Here is a 27286-nt window from a genome sequence, read left to right as displayed (position 1 = left end):
CTCCCTGAGGCAAAGCGCAGCCTCAGGGAGATTGCTTCCACTTTGAAAAAGATTAAAAATAGAAAAAAAAAATTACCTAACATGTCCCCCTCATGTGACATGAGATGGGACATGTTCATAATTTACACTATAACTTTATTAAACTTTTTAAAACCCTGCATGAAACCTCGTCCTGCCGCTGGATGAGGTTTCATGTTTTTTCTATTTGCCGCCGGGGCTCCTGGCCTGCCCGCCAACCTTAAGGTTGGACGGGAAGGTCCTTTAATTGTTTAAATGATCCTGTCAATGGCCTCAATTGGCCATTGGCAGGTCGGCGGGCCTGCAGTTGATTTTGCTGCGCCCCTGCCTTCCTGAAAATTTAAATGGGGCGGAATGACATCGGTGGTTCCTCCTGCGTCATTTTACGCGTTGGTGAGCGGGCCCCGCCCCCTGCTCACTGATGGCAAAGTTTTGCCCATGGTGTTTGCTGTTGACTGTGCTGAGAAAAGAGAACTTAGTTTGCTGGCAACAGCGAGAATTTCAACTTCCATTTTGATCATTTCAATTTCAGTAACAATAAATGTAACGTGTTTAAAAAGTTAGCATCTTGGCATGGAAGGAGGTCACAGAGGGTGTGACTGCTAACAGCATTGAATAAGGCACTCCCTCCAAACCAGCAACTACCACATAGGCCAGTTGAAGAGGAGAAGTTACAATCCCCGATCACACAGCAACCACGGAGACTCAGGCTTCCTTTAACCGGTTTTATTCAAGCATATGCAAGGGAACCGCAATCATTCCGAAGAATGAAGACCCAGCTCCCAGGTTGAGTACATTTGAATAGATCCAATCGGTAACCGACACACCGGTCCCATGCTAACTCTATCCTGTTGAACATGTGATTTTGCTAACTAATTATTCCAAAGGATGTATTCATAATTATATTATCCAATCAAAATTAAAATAAGTACGCAAAGACCTTGGTTCTCACAACTCAAGACTGTTTATGTTTCATCAAAGCCCCCTCTTTGTCCATTGTATGTCTTCCCATATCTAAGCTAAAACCATCTGCCCCTTCCCTATGTGAGAGGGGAGTATACCTAATCTAATTTATGTCCTTTCTTGTATCTCTAGTCTGACTCTCAAGGCTGTGCAAGGTTCATCTGGCAATCTTCAACTCTTAATATGTTTAGCAGCCATGTCTGCCTTGAGATTTTAAGTGTTCTTCAGTAAATTCTTACAGTGTTCTCTTTTAGCATTTTTAATTTTCCCCTAACAGCATCATTCCATGGACCATGGAGAAATGTCAATAGAAATTTAATGATTTAACGTGAACTGCCAGGGTTTATAGAGTACTTGGAATTTTTACTTAATTTAAATTATTATTTAAGATTTAAAAGTTGGAAAGTGAAGATTTGTTTGTTGGTGGATGGTGTGTTCAGGGTTAGATGACGTCAAGTGGCTGTAAAGTTCAGTTGCCCCTTGAGACAGGCTCACCTATAAAGATCTCTTAACCGCACCCCACAACATGGAAGTGTGAAATTGTATCCAAACCACCCAACAAGTTTTACCCAAACCAACAAAGAAGCACAAAGTGATATTAATTTTTTGCATGTCTGTTCAGAGTAAGATGGCTCATAATGCCCAGGGACATTCATTCACTGGCTGCGGGTGGGGGGTGCACTGGTGGTGGATGGCGGTGGGGGCCATTCTGAAGAGTCTTATTGAATATGAAGAGAGGGCCAGGCAGTGTTGAGTTAGTTATTGACTTATATTTATACTTGAGTCTGTAGTTGTAGTTGTATTTACACATAAGCCTGTAATCTATTGTAGCCTATTGTATTTAAAATAATTCTAATAGAATGAACCATTGTAGCGCTTGAACACTTTACAAAGTAGAGAAATAGCGAAGTAGCACAAATGATATTAAAAGTCTTGTACTAAATACCTGGAATTTACATTGTTCAGCAAAACTACCTCAAAAGTCTTGCAATGAGTCCTAAAATAAAACTTAGATAAAAGCAAAAAACTGCGGATGCTGGAAATCCAAAACAAAAACATAAATACCTGGAAAAACTCAGCAGGTCTGGCAGCATCTGCGGAGAGGAGCACAGTTAACTGTGCTCCTCGCCGCAGATGCTGCCAGACCTGCTGAGTTTTTCCAGGTATTTTTGTTTTTGTTCTAAAATAAAACTTCACTTGTTTCACTTGGTTTTTCTGTCTGATTTCCTGGGGGGGAGATGAATTTTCCACTCTCAATTTCCAAATCCATCAAAAACTAGCTGCCCTCTAGCACCAGGCAGCTGCAGCTGGGGCTTCCTCAGGTGTCCCATGAAGCATGGCTCCAACAACATTCATGTTTGGATCCTCCATTTCATCGATTTCTGGTGCAATCCCATCTGCGGGGTGAAGGGACAATCCTTTCTGCAGGGCAAGGCTATGCAGCATGCAGCAGGCCACTACAATCCTCAACACTTTAAAATGCAAGTCCTGTTAAGTTCCCCCTGACCAATCCAGGCACTGTAAACATGGTATCAGCACCCCGAATGTCCTCTCCATCAAATGTGCACACGTATGCATGGTCATATGTTTCCTGCAGGGCCGGTGCAACCCCTAAGCAAAGTAGGCAGTTGCCTAACGTGTCAAAAATCTGAACTGAAACTACATACTACTTTAAAATGATGTGAGCAGTTTTCCAGGAGTGCCTGATGTTTCCACAGGTGAGTCTGAAACTCTGGAAATTTCTGAAGTAGCTTTTTCCCAGCCCCACCCACCACCCATGTCAAACCTCCAATGATAGCAACCCCATCCCCTCTGTGTTTGCTGATCCACCAATCCAAACACCTCCTTCCCCCTTATGCTCGCTGATCCATCAGTGACAGCTTTCCCTTTCCCTGCTCTGCGATGCGTGTTTTGAGGTCTCAGGAAAGGTGCGGAAATCTAATGAGCTGCTTCGAGGGAACATGGTGCTGCTGAATAGTGGGTAGCAGAGACTGGAGCGAGGGCAGGCTGCGGATTACAGTGACATGTGAGTTTGACAATTTTTTAGCAGTTGTGTGATAGTGGGACCGACAGGCAACAAGTGTTAGCACCATTTTACTGTATTCGTTTCGGAAGTTAATTGTGGGGGCGGTGGAGGACGCAAGGCTGAATACTCTTGCACCGGCCCTGCTTTTCTGTGCTTTACTATTGTGAAGTATTTAGAGTACTGTCATTATTGGTAAACCTTAGATATGATATTTAAAAAAGGACACCACCTGAAAACCCATATATTTTATTTTTATTTTTGAGTGATGTACATCAGATGTCAGTTTTTTAAACCGATGTGATTGATATTGTCCCAGTCTATACTGTATGGTATTTGCTAATTAAGGTAATCTTCACAATTGTTATGGACAGGGGAGAGAGGCAAACTGAACTCCTTTATTTTTCTCACCATCCGTCTGTAAACAGGGGCGTTTTAATTTATGCAATTGGCTATTGCGTGTTTTTCCAAACACTCTGTGAAATTAGTTTTAAAGTGACTGGCAGCAAACTGTGTTTAGGGTTAAATCAGAAGTATTGTTTAGTCATACATTCAAACCCGGGGGATGGTTGTTGCAAGTACATACACGCACTCAAGAAAGAGATAGGGAAGAAAAGTTTTACAACTAGGAATAATTTGAAACAAAAAGAAATCAAAGATATGAATATTAATGCATGTGAATGTCACAGTCCAGTGAGGGTTCCTTCATGTGGGAGTTAAGGTTCAGGCAGGTTCAGCTAGCTAAAAGCAGGAGTTACCGAATTGCTTCAAAGTTGCTGACGGTGCAGCAGGATGAGGTTGGTATCCAGAGACTTGGTCCACTCTACAGGAAATGGCAGGAACCTTCCAGAGAATTAGCCTTCGAGGAGGTTTAGATTTGAGGCAGGCTTTGTTGTCAGCCTGGAGTCCTGCTTTGATGTTTGACAGCAGACTGCCCTGGCAGTCCAGGAATGTAACATTAAAACTTTCCAAAAGCCAAAGGAGCTTGGGTCATGCAGGGTGCCCATGGATGAGTCAGTTTCAGGGTAACAATCAGTTCCTATGCCTCTGGTCAAAATCCATTGTTCACCTTAGATGGCTATTAGCGCCTCCACAGGTATAACAAGTTTTGATGGCTCTCTCTTTGTTGTAAATCCAGGCTGGGGAGACAGGCTGTCTGCTGCTCCTTTGTGTGGTTGATTGTAAATGGGTCCACACGATGGTAGATGTGAGATTCCACAAGGATGAGGGTTGAGCTTTGTCCTGTAATTACTGTTGGAAGTTTCCAGAATTATAGCCAACTTGCAAATCATGTGACCTGTAGCAGCCATGTTTTTTGGTCCAGCAAAGTCAATTTTTAAATAAGCAGAATGTAAGATTTGTGTTTACGATCTCTTTTATGTCTTATGAACATCACACAATAATAGGGAGACCAAATAAAGATTGTTTGGACAACTTTTATCGTGTCTGCTGCAATGATCCTGATCTTCCTGTGGCTCGCAACTTAAGCTTTTTATTTAATTTTCACTTTGACCTCCATTCCAACCAAACTCAAGATAAGTTGCAGGAACACTATCACAGTTCCTTTCAGTTTTCGGAACTGAACATTATCTATAGCAACTTCAAACTAAAGCTATGACTCATCTTTTTCTCTGAAGCAGTGGGTGTGATGATTTATGGCAGCTCTGACTACACCCTATTCGCCATCATTTTCGATATTTTTTTTCTCCAAGTTTCTTTTCCGTACTTTTTTATCACTTTATTTTCTCAACCTTTTTTACTTTAATGCATTTTCATTGCTTCCACTTTTGCAAACCATTTCATTTATTAAAGGCAGAAATTTACGCCTCGTGTGCGGGCGTGTACCCGACCCGATCAGGCATAAAATAGCACGAGAAGACGGGCAAGCATCTTGACGTCATCCTGCACACGTGCAATCTTCAAAGGTCGGTGGGCACGTGCAAGTGTTGGAGCTGCGCCCGCCATCAATTAAAAAGCCACTTAAGGGCATTAAAAACGCAGTTGAACCCGATTTTACGTTACCGGTGCGATTTTGCGCTCGTCGCACGGGCAAAATGGGCAGGATAAGGGCGGGATAAAAAGGGTCAGCAGCATTGCCAGTGTAAGTAGTGTGGAGTTTAGGAGATAGTTTGCTGCTGGTTGCTTATTTGAACTTGTCAGCTTCATCTCTGTTCTGAGCTTCATTCTTGGCATTTCTAGGCTTCATTTTAGGACTCATTGGTGTCTCCAAGGCCCCCGGAGGATTTTGACCATGTGGACCCTTCCAGGTATCAGACAGCTTTCTGTTACTCTGGTAATGGGATTGTGGTCTCCATTGGTGGCACCTCCTCTGAGGAGGAGAGGGGCAGAAGGGAGAGGAGGCTAGGTATTCCAATGCAGCTTCCAAGGGAGCAACCTGTAGGAGGAGAGGCGCAGGCACAAGGGGCACAGGGCCAACAGGAAGTCCAAGGCAGAAGGGGCTGCAGAAGACGACACTATCCTGCTGCCAGGGTTTACAGGCGGCAACGCTGCAACCTCAATATGTCTGAGGTGCAATGCCAAAGGAGGCTTTGCTTCTCCAGGGAGACCGTGACCTCCATTTGTTAGATGATTGGGCCTGAGATCAGCTCCAACTGTGTGGGCAGACACCCCATGCCAGTGGCTCTGAAGGTCACAGTGGCCCTCAACTTCTATGCCTCTGGCTCTTTCCAGGGGTCAGTGGGGGATCTTTGTGGAGTGTCCCAGTCAGCTGTCCCCAATTACGTCAAGCTGGTGACAGAAGCTCTGTTCAGGCGGGTAATGACATTTATTTGTTTCCTTATGGACAAGGCCAGCCAGGCTGAACGAGCTAGAGGCTTTTCAGTGATTACTGGGATCCCCCGCATCCAGGCTGCAATCAACTGCATGCATGTGGCCATCAAGGCGCCAGCAGGTCAGATCGATGCCTTCGTCAACAGGAAGGGATTCCACTTGATGAACATCCAGATAGTGTGTGACCACAGGGTGCAGATTCTGCAAGTCTGTACACAGTAACCTGGCAGCTCCCATGATGCTTATATCCTCAGACACTCCCAGGTGCCGAGGCTATTCAGTGCTCCAACCCAACTGGATGCATGACTGCTGGTTGACAAGGGCTACCCGTTGAAAAGATGGGTAATGATGCCCAAGGACAGGTAGGGGTCATGTCTCCACAAGTGCGGTGATAGAGAGGACCATAGGTCTTCTGAAGATGCGCTTCCGATGCCTGGACTGTTCAGGAGGAGCACTACAATAGAGTGGGTGTCACTGATAGTGGGGGCCTGTTTCCTGGGCCCATTGAGCGAAAAATTCAGGTCATGGACTTAAACACATTTGGCTCACACCTTATGATATGTACCTAAGCGGCCCTGAAAAGAACAAGAATTCGGCTTGAATTTTACCATTGCCGGGTGGTCGCGATTGGCGTACCCACGATCAGCCCCTGACCACAATTTCACACTGGCTGGCCAATTAAGGCCCACCCAACGTGAAACGTGTCTTCCCAACAGTCGGGAAGGCCAGGCGGGAGCGGGGGCCTATTGGCCGCCGGGTCCAATGGCGACCGGGTGGCCGGTTTAAAAACGGCACAGGCAGCTCCTTGAAGGCTGCCAGGGAAGAACATATTTACAGTGTTCTGAACACCGAAGTTATGGCCTCAAGTGCGGCTGGAAATGCCAGGCGGGAGGGCAGGTCTTACGGGCACTCAGTCCCCCAGTTTTTGGACGAGTGCCTCACTGTCCTCCTGGAGGAGGTGGCTGCCAGGAGGGACACCCTTGTCCCCAGAGATGGAAGGAGGAGGCCAGCACACCTAACAAAAAGAGCTAGGGAGGAAGTGGCAGTGCTGGTCAGCAGCCATGATGGGTGCAGTACCTCAAACGGTTTAATGACCTGCTGCGCTCGGGAAAGGTGAGTACCGTGTTTCCCTACGGAGACTTCATCCTGCCCTGGATTGAGGTTTGAGCAAAATTGTAAAGGCCGCCTGATTGGTCTGTCCGCCAACTGTAAAATGGACAGGCCACGAAAAATCGCTTTCAATTGCCTCCTTAATGGGCTTAATTGCCCACTTAATTGTCGGCGAGCGCACTTCCAACTGCCACGCATGCCCGCCAAGCGAGATATTGCGAGTGCAAAATGACATAGGGACGCTCGCCCTACGTCTTGTCGCGCTATTTCTCAGCCAGACGGGTCGGGCATATACCCACCCAGGGACATAGAATTCTACCCCATGTTCCCATTCACATAACTCAAGATGTTGATGCTAACAGAGATTGGAATTATGGTTGTGGATTAGGAATAGGTATTACAATTTTGAGGTCCTCAAAAGTCCAAGAAAAGGCAATACAGGGAATAAGAAATAGAAGCATAAAGCAGAGCTGAGCTGCCAGGTTCAGGTGTGAGTTTGGATGAACTGTGTGAATTGGTGTCTGTGACAGCAGTTCTGACTTGCCCTTTACTTGTTCTCCTCTACCTCTCTATTTTATTTGGCCCAATTAAGGATCCTGCTTTATTTTTCTCCTGCAGATTCTGGGTCTGTACCTGAATGTACCATCCTTTCTCCGCAGACGTAGGGGCAAGTGAGTTCCGCAGTTTTATTTGGAATTTGCAGTTCCTGGTCCTTCAAGAGCTGCCGCAACAAGCCCACCCTTTTAGCTGCTCGCGCTCCGATTGGACGAAAGGCTGATTGATAGGGGCGCGCGAGGCTCGGCTTCCTGTTCTAGAACATGGCGGTGGAACGCTGGAACGCGGTGAACATTCCATTCCCGGGCGCTTGTTGCAGTGTGGCCGTGCCCGCGTGCTGCAGGGCAGGTACTCACTGCACACGGGCTTGCACTAGGCACGTTTGCCTTGTGTTCAGTAATCGGAATGTTCTGTAAAGGGTTAAAACGCTGATGTTAAGTGGAATCCGTATCCAGTATTTAAAAATAACCTGGAAAGCTTCGACGTGGTTAAGGAATGGGCGAAGAATAAAATCTCACAACCTGCAAAACGAGTAAAACTGCAGAGAATGCGTGTGTAGGGTCTTACGCGTTTTGCAGGTTGTGAGGTTTTTTAAATTCAGGGTGTTTTGCAGATGCTGTTTTCTGTACTTGATAATCCTGTTACTTTTCTCTTCCCTTCCCCCATGTGACTTCAATTTTGCTGTATGGGTTTTCATGTAATGACTGTTTTACCTACATATGCACAAACTTATTAAATCAGAAATTTTAAAAAATAAGAAAATGCTGGAAATGCTCAGGTCAGGCAGCATCTATGGTGAGAGAACAGTAATGGGTGGTATTTAATGGAGGCGATGGGGATCTTGGCTACCAGCTGGAGGTCCAGCGAAAGCCTTATGTTGTCTCTTTCAGGGAGGCCTGCTGAATTAAGTGCCCGTGCAGGCACTTAAAAACAGTGGTGGGTCTACACTGGGATCAAGGACCTGGGGGTGGATGTCCTGCCTGGCGAGAGCTGCAGGCCAGTCTGAGGCCAGCACTCTTTTGAATGGCAGCAACACTGGACAGCAGTGGCTGCTGATGGTAGTACACTCGCCCAAAGCCTATCGCTGGATCCCAGGCCACAGTTGCATGATGGTGGAAAGGGGGTTGCAGGGCGGAGGTTGTGAGGGAATGGAGGCATGGGGGTGGCAGCAATGACAAGGGGTTGGTGGCTACTAATGGGCTCCCCTCTTCCCAAGGCTGGGTTTGTTGATGCATTGAGTGCCTTTGAATGAGGGACTCCTCCCTCCCCTGAAGCCTGCAGTAACCTGGCATGCGTTTATGTGCCATGCTCCCTATGTGTGGTGAGTTCCCTGTCTGCTGCTGGGTTAACAACAGCGGCAGTGAGATGAGACCCTTACATGGGCATTAATAGCTTCCTGCCACAGGGTGGAGGCAGGAGGGTGGTGGGAACCCCACCCCACACCCTCCTGTCTGATTAAATGCGCCCCCCCGCCACTAAACCTGGCGCAGGGGAGGTCATTACACATGCCAATCATTTCAGATCTGTGACCTTTCATCAGAAGTCGCAGACCTAAAGCGTACTCTTTCTCTCTCCACAGTAGCTGCCAAACCTGCTAAATATTTCCAGCCTTTTCTGGAAATAAGATTTCCTGCATCTGCATTGCTATTTCTGTATTTGCCAACATCATTTCAGCTCTCAAATATTACTTTCCTGAACAAGAGTGACTTGCAGCTACTATATTTGCCTAATCTTCGTGATATCTTATCCTGACTTAGCATAGTGACCTTGATTTTATGAGGACTTGCAATTATATTTCATATTCATGGGATGTGGGTGTTGCTGGCTATTTCAGCATTTATTGCCCATCTCTAATTGCCCTTGAGAAGGCAGTGGTGAGCTGCCTTTTTGAACTATTGCAGCCCATGTGGTGTAGCTACACTCTGTTGCTAGGGAGTGAGTTCCAGGATTTTGACCCAGCCACAGTGAAGTAACGGCGATGTATTTCCAAGTCCGGATGGTGTGTGGCTTGGAGGGGAACTTGCAGGTGATGGTTTCCCATGTATTTGCTGCCCTTGCCCTTCTAGATGGCCATGGGTTTCTAAGAAGCCTTGGTGTGTTCCTGCTGTGCATCTTGTAGACGGTACACACTGCTGCCACTGTTCATCAGTGGTGGAGGGAGTGAATGTTTGTTTGTGGATGGGCCGATCAAGTGGGCTGCTTTGCCTGGATGGTGTCAAGCTGCTTGAGTGTTGTTGGAGCTAAGCTAATCCGGGCAAGTGGAGAGTATTCCATCGCACCCTTGATTCATGCCTTGTAAATGGTGGACAGGCTTTGGGGAGTCAGGAGGTGGGTTTAGTGAAGGATTCCTCGGCTCTGACCTGTTCTTGCAGCCACAGTATTTATATGGCTAGTCCAGTTCCATTTCTGGTTAATGGTTAACGTTTTGAGTCCGTATGACCCTTCTTCAGCTCTAAAGAAGGATCATGCGGGCTTGAAGTGTTAACTCTGTTTCTCTCTCCGCAGATGCTGCTAGACCTGCTGGGTTGTTTCCAGCATTTTCTGTTTCTCTTCACTATCTTCCTCAGCTTGGTAATAGAATTCATTCACAGCTAGTTTCCACGAGGGGTCATGATTGAGTTTCGACTCGACGGGAAACCTTTCAACCTCAACAGGCTGAGGGCCATGACTAAGATGACTCTCCAGTGTATCCATGACTTACAATATGCTGACTGTGCAGTTGTGGTTTACACTGCAAGCGACATTTAGACCACTCTCAACCTCTTCGACCCCGCATACAAAAGGATTGGTCACTCTTTCAACTTCAGCAAGACCAAAATCTCCCTCCAACCCTCCCCTAGAGAAGCACCTATACCTCCAGCTATTGTTATTGAGGGAAAAGCTATAGAAGCTGTTGAACGCTATCCGTATCTCGGCGGCTACCTTTCTCAAAAAGACACCACCGAAGAGGACCTCTAGCACCGAATCGGCTATTGGAGCACAACCTTCCAAAAAGTGCACAACTGGGTCTTCGATAATAGAGATCTCCGTAAGAGAGTAAAGGTTTTTGCCTGCAGTGCTGTTGTTGTCATCACCATTTTATATGGCAGTGAGACTTAGGCCATGTAGCAAAGGCATCCTTGGGCGCTGGAGTATTTCCACCAGGATGTCTCTCTAGGACACTCAAAGTCAAGTGGGAAAACAGATGATCAAACTCCAGCATCCTCACTGAAGCCAATTCCTCCAGCATCACAATCATGATCATGAGAAATCAGTTCCACAGGTCAGGACATTGCATCGACATGCCAAATAATTAGCTTCCAAAGCAGCTCATCTTTTCACAACCGAAGGTTACCATCTGATCTCAAGGAGGACAGAAAAAGCATTTTAAGGACACTCTGAAGGCATCATTGAAATGAGTCAAATGGGCATCAGTGTGTGGGAGGAACTTACCATAAACCATGCCATGTGACTATGCCTCATGCAACAAGCCACAACACAATCAGAAACTGTCTGAATAAACTCTCTGCTGTGGAAAAGTGACTAAATCGGAAGGAGAGGGAAGAGAACCCTGGCTAGAGAACTCCCCATTCCTCAGGGCAACTCTCGTCCTCTCTGCCCAAAGACCTGTGGCTCCAGCATTGGCCTGTTGAGTCACCTGACAACACAGAAATCATTGAAGCCTAGCAGATGTCCTCCTTGTTTCAGGGAACTGAAGCCAATGACTGTTTGTTTGTGCTGCCATGTTTTCTGCATTACAGCAGTGACTACACTTCAGAAAGTACTCGATTGTCTGTAAAGTGCTTTGGAACATCCTGTGGTCCTGAAAACTGTCATATAACTGCAAACCCTTTTTTCTCTTTAATCTAGATTTTATTGGTTAAGGAGATAAGCTGTTTGTCTTGCCATTAACCAAGGTGACAGGTGCCATATTGCCCTTCCTCACCAGCAACTTGCGGGGTAAATTTCTTTCAAGCTGATGGTTGCAGGAAAAAGCCTAACTGACGGACTCACACAAGACTTCATGCTCCTACAAATTCTGGGCCAATGGTGGTGTTTGTCTTGCTGTGGAGTAATTAAAGGATCCAACAGTAAAACTGACACAAATGTTAATCCGCAAAGGAACACCACAACTTAAAACTGACAACTTGTGTTTATGTAGCACCTTTAATGTAGAAAGCCATTGCAAGGTGCTTAACAGAAGCATTATTAGACACCATATGACATGGTGTCACAAAGGAGATATTAGGACATATGACCATGTACGCTTTAAGGAGCATCATGAAGGAGGAGAGTGAGCCAGAAACATTTAGGAAGGAAATTCCAGAGTTTGAGGTATAGAAAGCTGAAGGCATAGCCCCAGTGGTGAGGTGACTAAAATCTAGAATGTACACAAGGTTGGAGTTGGAGGAATGCCAAGTTCTCAGGAAGTAGCCTTGAAGAGCTTACAGAGATAAGGTGCGGTGAGACTATGAACATAATGAGAATTTTGAATTCCAGGCATTTCTAGACCAGGAACCAATGTAGATTAGCTAGCACTAAGTTGATGGGTGAACAGGACTTGATGCAAGTGACGATTTGGGCAGCAGATTTTTGGATGAGCCAAAGCTTATGAAGGGTGAATGATAGGAGGCCAGCCAGGAGGGTATTCAGTCAGGAAGTGATGAGCTGGATGAGGGCTTCAGCTGCAAATGGATGGAGGTGGACAGTGTTACAGTGATTGGCTTGGTGAAGGATAAGATATAGGGTCAGAAGCTCCAAATCATATAGACGCCAAGGTTGCAAACAAACTGTGATTCAGGCTCGGACAATCACTAAGGAGAGTTATAAGAGCCAATAATGAGGGAATAGAGTAAGTGACATGGACTGAAGTCAATGGCATTGCTCTCCCAAGTGTTCAATTGGAGGAAACTTCTGCTCATGCTGCTTGTCCACCATCCAGTATTGCATGACAAATCGGAGGCAGTGGAGGAGTCAAGTGAGATGATGTTGAAGTATAGCTGGGGTCATCAACATACATGTAGGACCTAACTTGTTTTGCATGATGTTGCCAAGAATAAGCACTTAGTTGAGAAGTGGGAGGGGAACAAGAATAGGTCCTTGAAGTACTCCAGAGGGAATCGATTGGGAACTGGAAGAGAAACAATTGCAGGTGATTTTCTAAGGCTGGATAGAGGAGAACAAGTAAAAGCATCAAATGTTGTTGCTTAACTGTAACTTGTGTAACATGTGTTCTAAAATAAATTGTATCTATTTTCTGTACAATTATTGGAAACAAAATAAAGCAGCCGCAGAGTTGCATTTCCCCAGGAGAAACGAACCAATCTGAAAATGGCATGTTTCAACTTAAAATGTCATCTGTTACATTTCACAAAATTTTTCAACTGAATTCAGCGTCCAGTCTATAATCAGTTCCAATTTTGTCTGTTATTCTCGGAAAGGTGGTTAATTTCCGTGAAGTAAAGTATATTTAAACGTCAGGACACACAATACTTCTTCATTCAGTGCTTCCTCAACCCCTTTTATCAGTGATATTTTAAAATTGAGATCAGGTATCCTATTAATTAAAGTGCATAAACGTACCTGCTTGCAGTTACTGGGATCATACTGGTGCCGGTGAAATATTACATGATGCCATAGATAAACCCCATTAATCATGGAGCTGTGCTTATATTGATTTTGCTACTGGTTTGTCAATGTAAAATCATTTTCCAGACGTGTGAATCTAAAGTTCAGTCAGTAATCTGACTGCAGGCCATTAAAGCAAGAGGTGTGAGACAATGGCGAAGGAGATATTATCCTACTATTAGTACTTACATCTAACAAATTTTAAGTTTCAAAAAATGCCAATGAGAACTTTTTTAATGTTAAGAACTAGTAGTACAATCTGCTAACTCCTACCATGAAAATTTAGCTTATAGTTAGATGTCAGCATGGTTTTGGGTATGGAAGACTCTTTACACCTGGTGAGTGTATGATATTGGAAGTGGCAGTGTAATGTTGAGCCTGTACTGCAGAGTTCTCAGTTTCATAGTGGTACCCATGTTATAATGAGGGAAGTCTTTGGGTGAAGATGCATTGGAATATGTCCACCAAAGGATTTCTTGGACTTCTTTTTGGTACTCAAATTTTGAGAATTTGCAAGCTGTGAGCTGACGGCTAAATGGAGATTCCATGTCCTAATGGATGTTTTGGGTATTTAGTGTTAAGTGGTTTGCTACGTTTAGTTGTCAGGACATTTTTATAGTAAAACACTCTAATCTGTTGTGGGGAAAATGCTGAGTTTTTAAGGATTTAATCCTTAGTCAAGAATTGAGTACTACTTTAAAAAAAACTTAACTGAAAATTATCTGGCTTTTGGGTTGTTATGACTACATGAGGAGGGGTAAAAATGACTCCCTTCATTCTACCACTCCAGGCCTGACCGTATCACGTTTTTTTTTAATGAATTTGGAGAACATGTGCTTTGCCAATACTGCAGGAGTTCCACTATGTACACTTTTAGATTATAAAGAATTAGCTAGACAGGTTTCCTGAGTTTAAACAAAGAGCAAGACAAGTTTATTGAAATTACTTTCCGAATTAAAACGAAACTAGGTAAATCACAACCACTATTCATACTTCACAAGTATTCCTGGGCCCACATACACACTAGTACAAATGGTAGGATAAGAGGATAATTTACGGGTATTTTACAGTTAGTGAAGGAGGTAAAACAAAGGAGTATATGATTAACTGTTCTTTGGCTAGTCTCGAAGTGCTGATTCCACATTGTGGCAGTGTTGTTCAGTTGTCTTGCTAGGTGAGGCTGTATGGAGCAGATCTCCACCTTTTTTTCCCAAAAGGTATCAGTTTGCAGTACATTTTGCTTCTCAGGATGGCTATTTTGCAAATCCTGGCACAATGCTTTCAAGAGAGCATGAGAGAGACAGCCTCTTTTCAGCCTTTCAGTACAGCATTTTGATCTCTGATCTCTCTGGCTTGCTAAACAATTCTTAAAGTTCTGCTGGCAGTATAATCCAGAGGAATTCAATGAATCCATGTCCATTGTAGAACAGATAATTGCATTTTGGTGTCATCTCAAACTTCTGAAGATTTTCAGGATAGTGTGAAAGCCAACAGGAGATGGGGGTCTTTCATGCTTCACAGGGGTGTTTGGGTATCTGTTCCCTTTTCATCCCACTTGGGTGAAATGCAAGCTGTATATTGTGGCAGGTTGGCAGTCCTCCATTGTTTTAATAGGATTACAGTTTATAGTTTTTTAATACTGCCTGAGAAAGAAGAATTAAAAACTTTTTTTTTAAAAAAGAGCAGATTCTTGTAACAGGGTTGATTTTATAGGGTTTGGAATAAAGTGTTTAAAACATTTGACATGAATCAGTAGTGGTTTAAGTAAATATAAATGACAGAATTCCCCTTTCATTTTGTTCTAGGTGGATGCATACAGGATCTTGTAAGAGCCTGTGAAAATGTCTTAAAAGCATTAAGGAGTAAGCTTCTCACAGTAGAGCTTAATGTCCTACATTCTCTGTTATATGTTTTCCACAACAGGTTACGTCAACACAAACCTTATCTTGCATTGAAGCAGGTTAGTATGCTAGTGGAAAGATTTGTTAACACTGGACCTGGTGCATGATTACTGCAGTACCAAATTATGATTTAATAAAATCAATTGTTCTCATGACATTGAGTATTATTTTATTAAAACTTCACTTTCACAATAGTAACTATTAGTAAAGGGAAGAGATGGAGTAATATGCAAAATTCAGATTTGAAATTGATGTAGTTTGTATTCATTTATGTATTCTCGTCCAAATATAAAGTGTATTGTGTTTATTTCTATAATTTACGCATTTAAAATCATGTCATGAATTTATTTTATTAACCCTTTTTAGGTTGAACAATGTATAAAGCGTTTACATAATATGCAACTTGAAGGTTCAATTCAAGACCTGATCAAATTGTGTCCAAGGTAATTTATGAAACAAAAATGAAAAAACCGGTGTTATTCTATAGATTTATTTTGTAATAAATGTAGGAGGGAGAGAGAAAACGGGCCAGTTAGCTTCACATCAGTTGTCAGGGAAATGCTAGAACCTATTAAGGAAGTCTTAAAAATGCACATAGAAAATCATGATCAGTATGATCAGACAGAGTCAACATGGTTCTACGAAAAGCAAACCATGTTTGACAAAGTTATTTGAGCTTTTTGAGGATGTAACTAGTAGGCTAGATAAAAGGGAGCCAGTGGATATAGAGTATTTGGATTTCAAAAAGCATTTGATAAGGTACCACACAAAGGTTAATAAACAAGATAAAGGCTCATGGAGTGAGGGATATATTAGCATGGATGAAGAATTGGTTAATGGGCAAGAAACAGAGTAGGGGTAAACGAGGCATTTTCAAGTTGGTAGCTGTAACTAGCAGAGTGGCAGAAGGAGCCCTGCTGGGGCCTCCCAACTATTTACAATCTATATTAATGACTTAGACAAAGAGACAGAGAGTAATGTAACCAAGTTTGTTGACAATACAAAGTTAGATGGGACTGTTAGCTATGACGAGAATGCAAAGTGAGATATAGATAGACTAAGAGAGTGGACAACAAGGTGGCAGATGGGCTTTGTGTGGAAGTGCAAGCTTATTGACTTTGGTCGTAAGAATAGAAATGCAGAATATTTTTTAAAAGCAAGAAACCTGTAAATGTTTGATGTTCGGAGACACTTGGCTGTGCTCGTACGAGGAACACAAAGTTAGCATCTAGGTACAACAAGCAATTAGGAAGACAAATGGAATGTTGGCTTTTATTGCAAGGGTATTGGAATATAAGACTAAGGAAGTCTTACTACAGTTATATAGGACTTTGTTAGGACCACAGATGGAGTTGTGTGTGCAGTTTTGGTCTCTATCTAGGTAAAGATACACTTACCTTAGAGGCAGTGCAGCAAAGTTTCACTCGTTTGGTTCCTGGGGTGAGAGGGTTGTTGTATGATAAGAGGCTGAGTAAATTGGGCCTATACTCACTGGAGTTTAGAAGTGTTCTCATTGAAACATACAAGATTCTTGAGGGACTTGACAGGATAGACACTGAGAGGTTGTTTCCTCTGACTGAAATCTAAAACAACAGTGCACAGGGTGGGGTGGTTGTAAGGGGTAAATCATTTAGGACTGATATGAGGAGACATTTGTTCACTCGGAGTTATGAATCTTTGGAATTCTCTATTCTAGAGGGTTGTGGATGCTTCATCATTGAATATATTTAAGGCTGAAATAGGTATTTGGTGGCTGAGAACTGAGGGATATGGGGAGTGAACAAGAAAGTGGAGTTGAGGCAGAAGGTTAGCCATTAGGGGCCTTATGGCCTACACATTTCTTATGAGCTTTATCTGGTAATTTGATCTTTCTTTTTTAAAAATATCAGCATGCCCAAGATACAAAATGCTAAGATAAAACATGTCCCCAGCCAACCAGTCCTGGAGTGGATGTCGCTGAAAGTGATGGGGGGCACAAAGTTGATGCTGCGCCTGATGGATATGTGCTCCAAAGCATTTCTGTATCCTTAAATTTGGTTATATTGTACTGCATGCCTATGTCGTATTGTGTCTCAATCTGAAATTTGCTGATGTATTACTAGGACAGACCATTGGTACTCATAATGTAGCTATCTATCTTTCATTGGCCTTTAGCAAAAAGGCTGCCTGCAAGTTTCTAAGGTATATACAGCCGTGTAATTTGGCAACAGAAAATTAGTGAATAATTAGATGACATTTGATCATGTGACATGGACTGTGGAAAGCATTCAACTTACATTGATTGCTGTTTCTTATTAAGTGAACAGAGTTCCTTTGTTTTATTCCTCTAGACATGTATTGCATGCAGCCAATCGACAGTAGCTTTGAAATGGTTGATGAGGCATGTGTAAGCATGCCATGATATTTTTCTCTCTACATATCTTGTTTTTTTCCCTTTTTCCTCCCCATCCCCAGCTGTATGGCTCAGATGAGTTCAGGTGTGTGATGCAACCACTGGCATTGCACAGCGTGTCAATGCATGACTATCTTTTTTTATTTTTAATTTATTTTAAGATCAGATGGCTAAAATTGTGGAAGGCATGAATTAAACAATATTTTAAACTTATATTGAGAAATGTTTCATCACTATATTCGAAATATTTAGAAAAATCTGCTCTTTTTGTATCTTTTTGAAAATATATTTCTAGTCACAACTAAGCATTATGCATATATAGGATATATAGAATGTTTCTAACCACAACCTGTGATCAGACAGAGCATTATGCTTGTGTTCAATTAGTTATATTGAAGCTTTGAACATCTCCCCACCTCTCTGCCCTGCCCACCCCTGCCCTGCCCTATGGCATCCTTCCATCGACATGAGATGCTGAACGTGCAATGGTGATGGAATAGCTTCACATGGTGCACTTTTACTCATAGCTGAAGAGACCTTGAGTCTTGAATGTATTAATATTTTCCAAATTTAAGTTCAATGAACTAAAATTTAACGGTTCTCTTTTTAAAAAAAACGATTCGTCCTACTTTTAATTTCTTAAGCCGTTGCATTTTGTTGCAGACAATTCCTTAATTGTTTACATTGTCTCGGGGATCTAATAGCAGCCAGTTATAATTCATTTTAACTTGGAAAAAATATCCTTTGACCCATTTTACAGAGGGCAAAAAAAACCAGATGCAATTTCAAAGAAGGAGAGATCATCAAAGGGTGATTATGGATTGGGCCTCAGGCAGTTGTAGGCATTGTTACCAATGGTGGGGCAGAAGGAGGGAGATGGAGAGTTTAGGGGCCAAGTGAAGGAAGGAAGCAGCAAGGCAGGAATTTAAGAGTGAGAATTCCAAGTTTGAGACATTGAGGTGGTGGATCAGCAATGATGTGAAATTGGATTTTGTGTAGGATGGTTTATGAGTGACAGTGTTTTTGAGCTGAAGCTCACAGAACATATGAAGCTGGTCAGAAGAGCATTAGAGTAATTGGTTTTGGGGATGGAAAAGGCATAAATTAAGGTTTTAGTGGCAGATGGGCTGAGGAGGGATGAAGTTGGGTAATGTTGAGATGAAAGTCAGTGGGTATATGAGAAAATATTGACTCAGAAACCATGTTCCCTCTAAGTGGCTGTGCGAAACCTGAAAGTTCCCATGCACACTGCGCATAAGTTGGCTCCTTGAGGTTGCTTTGGGTACATAGCACACAGTTTTAAAGGACCTGCACATGTAAACGAATCACTGTGATTACAAAAAAAAGAGGGTGGGTTGATCAGAAGCACAACTGGTGATTGAAGAGCAGTGATTGCAAACTATCTAGTTCAGCCTGAAACAGTGACCAAGCAAAGGGATTGAGTCTCTGAAAAGGGTGTGAAATTTGTGACAGAGGTCAAAAATATTGGCTTCATTCTTCCAGAATTTGAAGTTCATCTAAGAGTGATTTCTCGATAAGCAACCTGACAGCACAGAGCAAAAGTTAGAGGGCTCAACAGAAGTGTGGAGGTAGCTGGGTGTTATTTGTTGTATATGTGGAAGATGACTCTATGCCTGGCTATGTGGTAGAATTGAGGATTTAATGTGGAAATCACCTTTCCCTGAAAGGATATGTTCCTGGGAAATTACCGAATGGAGCACTGCTGATTTGATCGGCTGGTAGAAAAAGCCTTTTAAATTATGGGCCGTAACATTCTTGGAGCGGCAATCTGCGTTGGATTGCCACTCCGTGCTCAATTACCTGCATGGGGAGGAGGGGAGAGGTTCTGTGTGTGTGGAGCAGTAGGGGGATGGAGAGGGGTCCCATGTGTGTGGGGTGGGGGGGTAGGGGGAGTCTTGGGGGGTGGGGGTGCAGTGCGTCAGTCCGTGTCTTTACAATAGTTAACCAGAAGTTAGAAGAGGCTTTAGTACTTCTAACTTTTTCTGGGTAGCTATTGATGTAACCCTGTCAGAACCATCTGAAGTTAGCTGTTTAAATTGCATTTTTGGATGGTTCCCAGCGCAGGCAATTGGCAAGATGGAGTTTGCGCTTCTGGATAATTGCCGTGCAAACCCTTACCTGTGAAGTTCTGAGAAGGGGTCCGCAAGCGCATCTTTGGGGTACACCCTCAATCCGACGCTGGGGCGCTTGGAAGTTATGGTCCTATGTATTTCTCTCTCTCTCTTGCGCGTGCTCTCTCTCTCTCTCTCTCTGACCATGAACTGCCATGTGTGGCCCAAGGTAATCCTTGGCAAGGTATTGCAGCAGTTTGCTGCTGACTTTGCAGGTCCTAGTCTAACACTCATTAAAATATTCTGGACTGTTGTTACCTTAATTCTAATGTACAATAGTTTGACTACTCAATATCTTCGTTGTGAAGAATTTATAGTCCTAAATGTGGTTGTTGCAGGATTGCTTAGCAGACTCTGGTAAGTGAAGATTGATTCTGTTGAAATTTTATTTGTATTTACCGATTTTAGTAAATTATCTTTTGGAAAAACAAATTTGCTGAAATTTCACTTTTTCTTTTCTTTCTAGGGTCCTATTTAGAAGTATTATACTAAGCCTAGATTCTTTGTATGACAAACTGTTCCTGTTACTGACTGAGGTGACCAAAATTCAACATATGGCCTATTTGAAGGAGTTTCACTTCCCTGTTAGTATCAGACAATGGCTTGGTCTTTCCTATTCCAAAGTGATACAAAACAAGTTGCCAAGTCTTTCGTCTCAGATGAGTGGAATGCCTTCAGGAAAGACAAGTTTACTTGACAATTTGTTCTTGGGGCCAGAACCTTTATTATTGGAGGATGAGCAGTATGCAACATCAGAAGGCAATAAAATGAATGACATCATCACCCCTAAAACAAATCAGATTCCAGATATCAGACTCCCTGTACAGGATGAAAGATTTTGTGAAATTGGTGAGTGTTTGTGTGATGCTATTGCAGTAAATTATTGTATTGCTTTGCAAGTGTAATATTCTAAACTGTACTGGTATTTTTTCAAAATGATGTGTCATACTGTTATATGCTTTCTACTAATGTGTTGTTCAAATGTACAAATTGTTTTTGAATTGAATAAAATTTTCTGTTTCTGTTGAAGAAACTGGAATTCAGTTGGGATTTGAAAAGAAGTCTCTGCAAGCTCACAGTCAGAACTATTCTGAGGTCAGTATGATTCTATAACTTCATTATTAATTCTTTGCCTTCATTCTGACTCTCTGTCCTCGGTCTCCAATACTGATCTAAGGAAGCTCCATGGAAACACTAGGAACAACACCTAATTTTTCAATTAGGCACTTTCCAAACTCAGTATTGCATTCAATAGTTTCAGATCGTAATCACCTTTTCTGTTTTTTTTAGGCAGCAGCTCTGGTAATGATTCTGCCATTGTCATTCTTCTGGACCTATCTTGTTTTTTACTTTTTTCATTTGTCTGGCCCCATCATATGTTTTGTCATTTCATCACTTCTGCCTTCCTTTTGTTCTTTTCTCCCCTCTATACCCCTCTTTTCCTACCTTTTGTACTTGCTTAAAACCTGTTACATCTTTAACCTTTCTTAGTTCTGATGAAAGACCATTGACCTGAAACATTAACTCTGTTCCTGTCTCCAGATGCTCCCTGACCTGCTGAGCAGTTCTGGCATTTCCTGTTTTTATTTCAGGTTACCAGCATCTGTGGTGATTTGCTATAATTGTACACAAGAACATATGTTTCTATTTATCTACCATCTTTTGTAAAAACTAGTTTTGTTTTTCTAGACTATCCAGAAGTTTGTGAAGGAATTTAACTGCAGAAGTTCAAAGAAAAATAAGCAACCGCTCCCTTTGCTGGATGAGTTTGTGAGAAGGATTGGTGCAACACAGACTTTCAGTGTACTGTGTTGGGAGCTCCAGACAATATTCCGTTGGTTTAGGCACAGTAAACTAAAATATGAAACCTGCTATTTAGGAAATCGGTTTCTTAGATGTCACAGGCTTAGAATGGTGGAAGCTCTTGGCTACAGGTATGTATAGTAATTGGGAGAAGGTTAGAGAAGAGGAAACTAAAATCTTAGTGTTCTGATGATGAAACATTCAGCTGCAAATATATGAAATACTGCACTGTAATAAAATCAACTTAAATAAAATTGTAAGTGTGCAGAAAAGCTAGGTAATGATCCATTTTGTTTGTAGAAAACTGTTTGGCATGTAACCCACATAACCTACAATTTTGATGTCCTGGTTAATAGTATTTTACAACCAAAATAAAAAGGCAGGGTGTGTACAAAACCTGCATTGAAAACAGTAAAGAATTCTACAAGTAATCTGGACATTATTCCTGACTAAAGCATTAGATCTATACTTGTGACTTCTTTTTGAAATTATAATAACATTTCTATACAGTTGTGATGCAAATAAAGCAATAACCAAACATAATAGTGTAATTTCTATTTGAAATGATATGTAGATCCCATGAATTTTAGTAATTAGTCACCACCCAGGAAATATTCATGGTGTCAGACAATCACTTTTGGGAAGATTGAACAAAGTCCATTACAGTGTTGAGTCATTCTCTTTTGCCTGTGCTCGTAACTATAAAATATGTAAATTGTTAAACATTTAATTGGAACACCACCAGGAATAATGGAGTACTCCCCTCTCGAAGGTGCTCATGACTATTATTTAAAAGTTGTCAGGTCATTCTCGCTTATTGAATGTGGTTGGTATTCACTATCTCTGTTGTACTAGTTGTGCTTTCTCTTAGGGGTGGGGAAGGAAGGAAGGGAGTGGAAAACTGCTTGTTTTGAAGGTTGGCCACATTTTCTGCAGTGCCTACCTAGTATGTCCAGGTTCTTGACCATAAGTGTCTCCCATCTCGCCCAGCCACCACTGAACCTGTATGCCTTTTCCATTTCCCATGTTAGCCAACCTTCTGGCCTTTCACTACTGAAATGAAGACAGTTTTCTTGCATAACGTTATGGGCCCCAAGGTCTAATCTGTTGCATTTTAAGACTTTTAGTTGGCATAAAGAATTAGACTTTTTGTCTCATTAGAGACTCAACTGGATTCAAACCCAAGTCAGAGGTGAAAAAGTGTATTAACTAATTGAAAGTAAGTTATAAATCTCATGAAGGCTGAATAGTAACAATATCTGTATTCCTTTCTATTTAACAATATAGTTTTCCAAAGAAGATCTATTTCATAAAAATGGCCATCTGCAGATATCTCACTCAAAGGTCTCGGGGAAAATTGCATCAAGATAAAATGTTCAAAAATTGCAAGAGCACAGTGACCCGTCTCCAGAATTATAAGATGAGGCAATCAAAATTATACAAGGTGTTGCCAAGAGGAAAAAAGTCCTCACTCAAGAAGAAACGGACAAGGATTAGACTTTATGCAAAGAAAGGAAGCAAAAGGACATTACAAACTACTCCATATTTTGCATTTGATACACAAGCTGCCATAAAGAGACAATGCGTTACTGGAAACGTGCCTGCTGAATTTGTTGGGAACAGTGGTTTGTATCAGAATCTCGGAAATATAACACACCCATTAGGTTCTTTGGGAGGAGGTTCTGCAGTTTTGCCAAAGGTGGATGATGATATTGATGACATTTTTGCATCGATTGGTGTATAATTTGTTCCTTGCAATTTAAAAACCACTGCAAGTGAAAGATTTGACAGTGCAGGATAACTGGAAAAAAACTTGGAGAAGTGCGTTTCTCTCGATTGTGGATTTGAAAAAAGAATGTATAATTTGTATATTGCATTATGCTTGTGCCACTTTGACTATTCAATTCTAATAACTCTAGAACCAGTTTTCTGGTAATTTATGAAAGGAAGAAGAAAGTGGCTCTTTGTATTTCTTTCCTTCTAAAACTGTTTCAGGGTGTTAGGATTTTTTTCCTTTTTGCCACCCTATTTTCCTTCAGGTTTTCAGTTTTGCATTCATGTCACCTGGATTTTGCAGTTGTGGTTATAAGCCTGACTAGTTTGTTATATTTATGGTATATTTTCCTACATTTTCAAGAGATGGGCCTTCAAAATCTTTTCTACCCTGCCGAAAACTAGTTTGGTGCTGTTAATCACCTCTTGTTATGATTTCTAAAATCATCACTTTTTAAAAAATTGTACAAGATTGGTATAAATTTGAAAGGGGTAAGATGAGGCAATCAAAATTATACAAGGTGTTGCCAAGAAGGAAAAAGACCTCACTCGAGAAGGAACGGACAAGGATTAGACTTTATGCAAAGAAAGGAAGCAGTTTTTTTTTCCTCGATAGCTACTGCACAATAGTTTTCTGCCACACAAAATGGACCATTACCTAGCTTTTCTGCACATTTACCTTATTTAAGTTCATTATTTTACAGTGCAGTATTTCATATATTTGCAATTTCATGTGAGGCTGAGTAACAAAAGCAGCATTGTAATAATATCTCTTGGCTTAATTGTTAAGCTCCAAAGTGTACAAACTCTTAGATATGGCCTAGATTCCCCTTGATAACCTGCAGTCCTGTTTCAGCACTGATGTAAAGCCAGATTTTTTGCCAGTTCCTACTGGTGCACTGTGTGCTTCTCTCATTCAGGAGTGAGGAGCTAGTGTTGCATTGCTACATGTAGTGAAATCAACAGCTTTTGTATCATAGCACTATTATTTCCCTTCATCATTTTGTTCAGCTTTCGGAAATTACACTCTGCAATGGTACAATCAGTTCTTACAATAAGTTGAAATTTTCATAATAAATATCTGTGCAAAAATTTGATAAATTATAAATCTTTATCATTTAAATAAAACATAAATGCAAGTCATTTTTAAAACAAATATGAAAGACAGGAGGCAGTCACAATCATCTGCCAGTATCTTTGGTCAAATATTGCTGATGGAACCGCATTAATCATCACTGAAGTTAGTGAATGGTTCTCAAACATGTTTTGGCTGTGTGCTGCGGAATCGTTTTAGTGTCTTATAACCCATTTGGAACACTGGCAACTATAAAGAGGACAGCCATCATTCTTGTTTTCATTTATCTTTCTCCTTCCATTCTGCTTTCCTCTCTTTTCTCATTCTTTCTTGACTGACATTTTTTTCTTTGTCTTCTACACCATTATGCTAATGCATGGGAAGTAATAGGAGTGAGCGGGCATGATGACTGAGCGAGAAGTGGCAGTAGTTTGATGATAGGGCTCCTTACTGCATTAGATTAGCTGGGTCACCACAGTTTTGAGATCTGTTCCAGCTCCATTCTTCCCTCTTGGATGCAACACGAGAAAGGGAGGTTACATAAAGGAGGACATGGTGCGATTAATCCATGATAAGAACGTACAGCTTTTGTTAAGTTTTTTTCAAACAAGAAAACACTCCATTAACATCGGTAAAGGTAAAACCCAAATGACCTCAACAAGAATATTATCAAGTATGTATACACATTAAGCAAAATCTTTATAGGTTTGTACTTGTATCCAAGTCATAACTTGAAGACTTCTCTGCTGGGAGCTGCCCCTTCAAGATGCCGTTGTGGTATTTCTCTTCCAAATGAGGGGCCCCATTTGGTAAGACATCGCTTGGTACTTTCTCATCTGCTTGAAATCCTCCATTTGTTAAAGCATTGGCTGGGATGGATTTTTCTTCATCATTTGCATATCCTGAAGAATCATCTGTGGTGCTCTTGCCATACCGTTTATAAAGTTGATAAACTGAGTAAAATGCAAAATGTTAAGACTTTCAGCTTGTGTTTGCTAAAATTGTGAATATCAACAACATGTGCTTCATAACACATTTAATATAGTCTGTGACTTAATAGGCATAATTGGACAAGAGTGGATGCTATTTCTTTGGAGGAAATATTAAGAGGGAAAGCCAAATACTTGCTTGACAGACTGGGTTTTAAGGAGGATCTTAATGGAAGGGGAGAGGCAGAGGCATTTGGTTGGGAGTGCCAAAGTATAGGGTTAAGTGCCTGAAGGCACAAGCAGGATGTATGAAGGAAATGAGGCTGGGCAAGAGACTGCGGTCTGTCCACAAGAATGACCCAAAGCTCCCTGTCGCTTGCCATTTTAAAACTCCACCCTGCTCTCTTGCCCACATGTCTGTCCTTGGCTTGCTGCATTGTTCCATTGAAGCTCAACACAAACTGGAGGAACAGCACCTCATCTTCCAACTAGGCACTTTACACTGAATATTGAATTCAACAACTTTAGATCTTGAACTCCATCCCCACCCCCTTTCCGTTTCTTCCCCCTCCCTTTTGTTTTTTCCAATAATTTATATAGATTTTTCTTTTCCCACCTATTTCCATTATTTTTAAATTTATACCTTTTATGCCCTGTTAGTCTTATTTCACCCCACCCCCACTAGAGCTATCTGTACCTTGTGTGTCCTGCCATCCATTCTTAATTAGCATATTCTCTTAGATAATATCACCACCTTCAACACCTCTTTGTTCCTTTGTCTGTGACATCTTTTGATTATCTGCTCCTATCACTGCTTGCTTGTCCCTACAACCACACCCCCCCCACTTCTCTCCCCCCACCCCACCCCAGCTTAAACCAGCTTATATTTCACCCCTCTCCTAATTTTACTCAGTTCTGTTGAAGGGTCATGAGGACTCAAAACGTCAACTTTATTCTTCTCCGCCGATGCTGCCAGACCTGCTGAGTTTTTCCAGGTAATTCTGTTTTTGTTTCGAAACTACTTCAGTGCCTACAGTAGCAAGTCCCTTCAGAATCTTGATTGTTTCAATGATGTCACCGCATTCTTCTAAACTCCAGAGAATATAGGCCCAATTTACTCAGCGCCTCATCATAGGACAACCCCGTCATCCCGGGGACTAATCTAATGAACCTTTGCAAGTTACATACCATAGAGAAACCTAAGGAACTAAAAGCCAACAAATACCCAGGATCTGATCGCCAGTTCCCCATTATTAGCCCCTTAGTTTCCCTCTATTTCTGGTATGTAATTTGTGATTTCTACTGTGAAAACAGACATAAAATATCTGTTCAATACCTTAGCCATTTTCTCGTTCTCCATGATTCTCTCTCTTGTCTCTGCCTCTAGGGGACCAACATTTACATTAGCGACTCTCCTTTTTATACACTTGTAAAAGCACTTACAATCTTTTTATATTCCTAGCTAACTCTAATTCTATTTTATTTCCCCTTTTATCAATTTTTTGATCTCCTTTACTGGTTTCTAAAATTGTGCCAATCTTAGGCTTGCTACTATTCTTTAACATTATAAGCCTTTTTAAATCTAATACTATCCTTAATAAGCCACAGATGGATCTTTCTTGCTGAGTTTTTGTTTTTCAGTACAACATATTTTTGTTCTACTGAAGATTTCTTTAATTGTTTCCCATTATTTATTACTGCCATATCTTTTAGTCTACCCAATCAATCTTAGCTAGCTCTCCTTTCATACCTATGTAATTGGCTTTGTTTAAGATTCTTGTTTTGGACTTGAGTGTGTCAATCTCAAACTTAATAAATTCAATTGCATTATGAACGCTTTTTCTGAGAGGATCTTTTCCTATGAGATTACTCATTAACCCTGCATCATTATTCGATCGAAATAACTTTATCCCTTGTCTCGAGGAATTAAGGACATTTCAATTAAGGCCAGTGACATTCACATCCCATGAATAAATAAAAAAAACACTTTACTCCAGGGAAACTCTCAAAAGCATTCTGCAAACTCACCTTCCAGTCTGCCTTTATCAATTTGATTAGTCAAGTCCATATGAAGGTTAAAGTCTCCCATGATTATCATATATTTGTTTCAAGTTCCAATTACTACTTGCTTAATGCTCTGCCCTGTGTATAGCTACTGTTAGGGGCCCTATAACCCACTAGCATTTCCTGAAGCTTGTTATTCCTAATCTCCACA

The 27286-nt window shown here is 41.7% G+C and overlaps 2 protein-coding genes across 3 annotated transcripts in view; one reads left to right on the top strand and one right to left on the bottom strand.

The window, feature by feature from the left end:
* Positions 1-7194: 7194 nt before the first annotated feature.
* Positions 7195-25126, top strand: rmp64 (ribonuclease MRP subunit p64). 2 transcript variants are annotated; one of them, XM_078545837.1, is made up of 10 exons: positions 7195-7386; positions 7523-7575; positions 14990-15026; positions 15334-15410; positions 16857-16988; positions 19771-19848; positions 19958-20340; positions 20522-20586; positions 21181-21425; positions 22582-25126. In XM_078545837.1, the coding sequence occupies exons 4-10, from the start codon at positions 15364-15366 to the stop codon at positions 23036-23038; spliced, it is 1407 nt and encodes a 468-aa protein (XP_078401963.1). In that variant the 5' UTR covers positions 7195-7386; positions 7523-7575; positions 14990-15026; positions 15334-15363; the 3' UTR covers positions 23039-25126. The 2 variants fall into 2 exon arrangements, with proteins under 2 accessions (XP_078401963.1, XP_078401962.1); XM_078545836.1 differs by lacking the exons at positions 7195-7386; positions 7523-7575 and adding an exon at positions 7582-7807 and having other exon boundaries at positions 14872-15026.
* The window catches only part of slc10a2 (solute carrier family 10 member 2), a 29437-nt gene continuing 26992 nt past the window's right edge, over positions 24842-27286 (bottom strand). Inside the window, exon 6 of the mRNA XM_078544834.1 lies at positions 24842-25095. Coding sequence (XP_078400960.1) covers positions 24842-25095 — 254 coding nt within the window. The remainder of the gene's footprint in view (positions 25096-27286) is intronic.

The sequence above is a fragment of the Cetorhinus maximus genome, chromosome 7, assembly GCF_964194155.1.
Source record: "Cetorhinus maximus chromosome 7, sCetMax3.hap1.1, whole genome shotgun sequence".
Lineage (NCBI taxonomy): Eukaryota > Metazoa > Chordata > Chondrichthyes > Lamniformes > Cetorhinidae > Cetorhinus > Cetorhinus maximus.
Note: the sequence above shows the minus strand (reverse complement) of the source record. Positions and strands in the feature narration are given on the sequence as shown.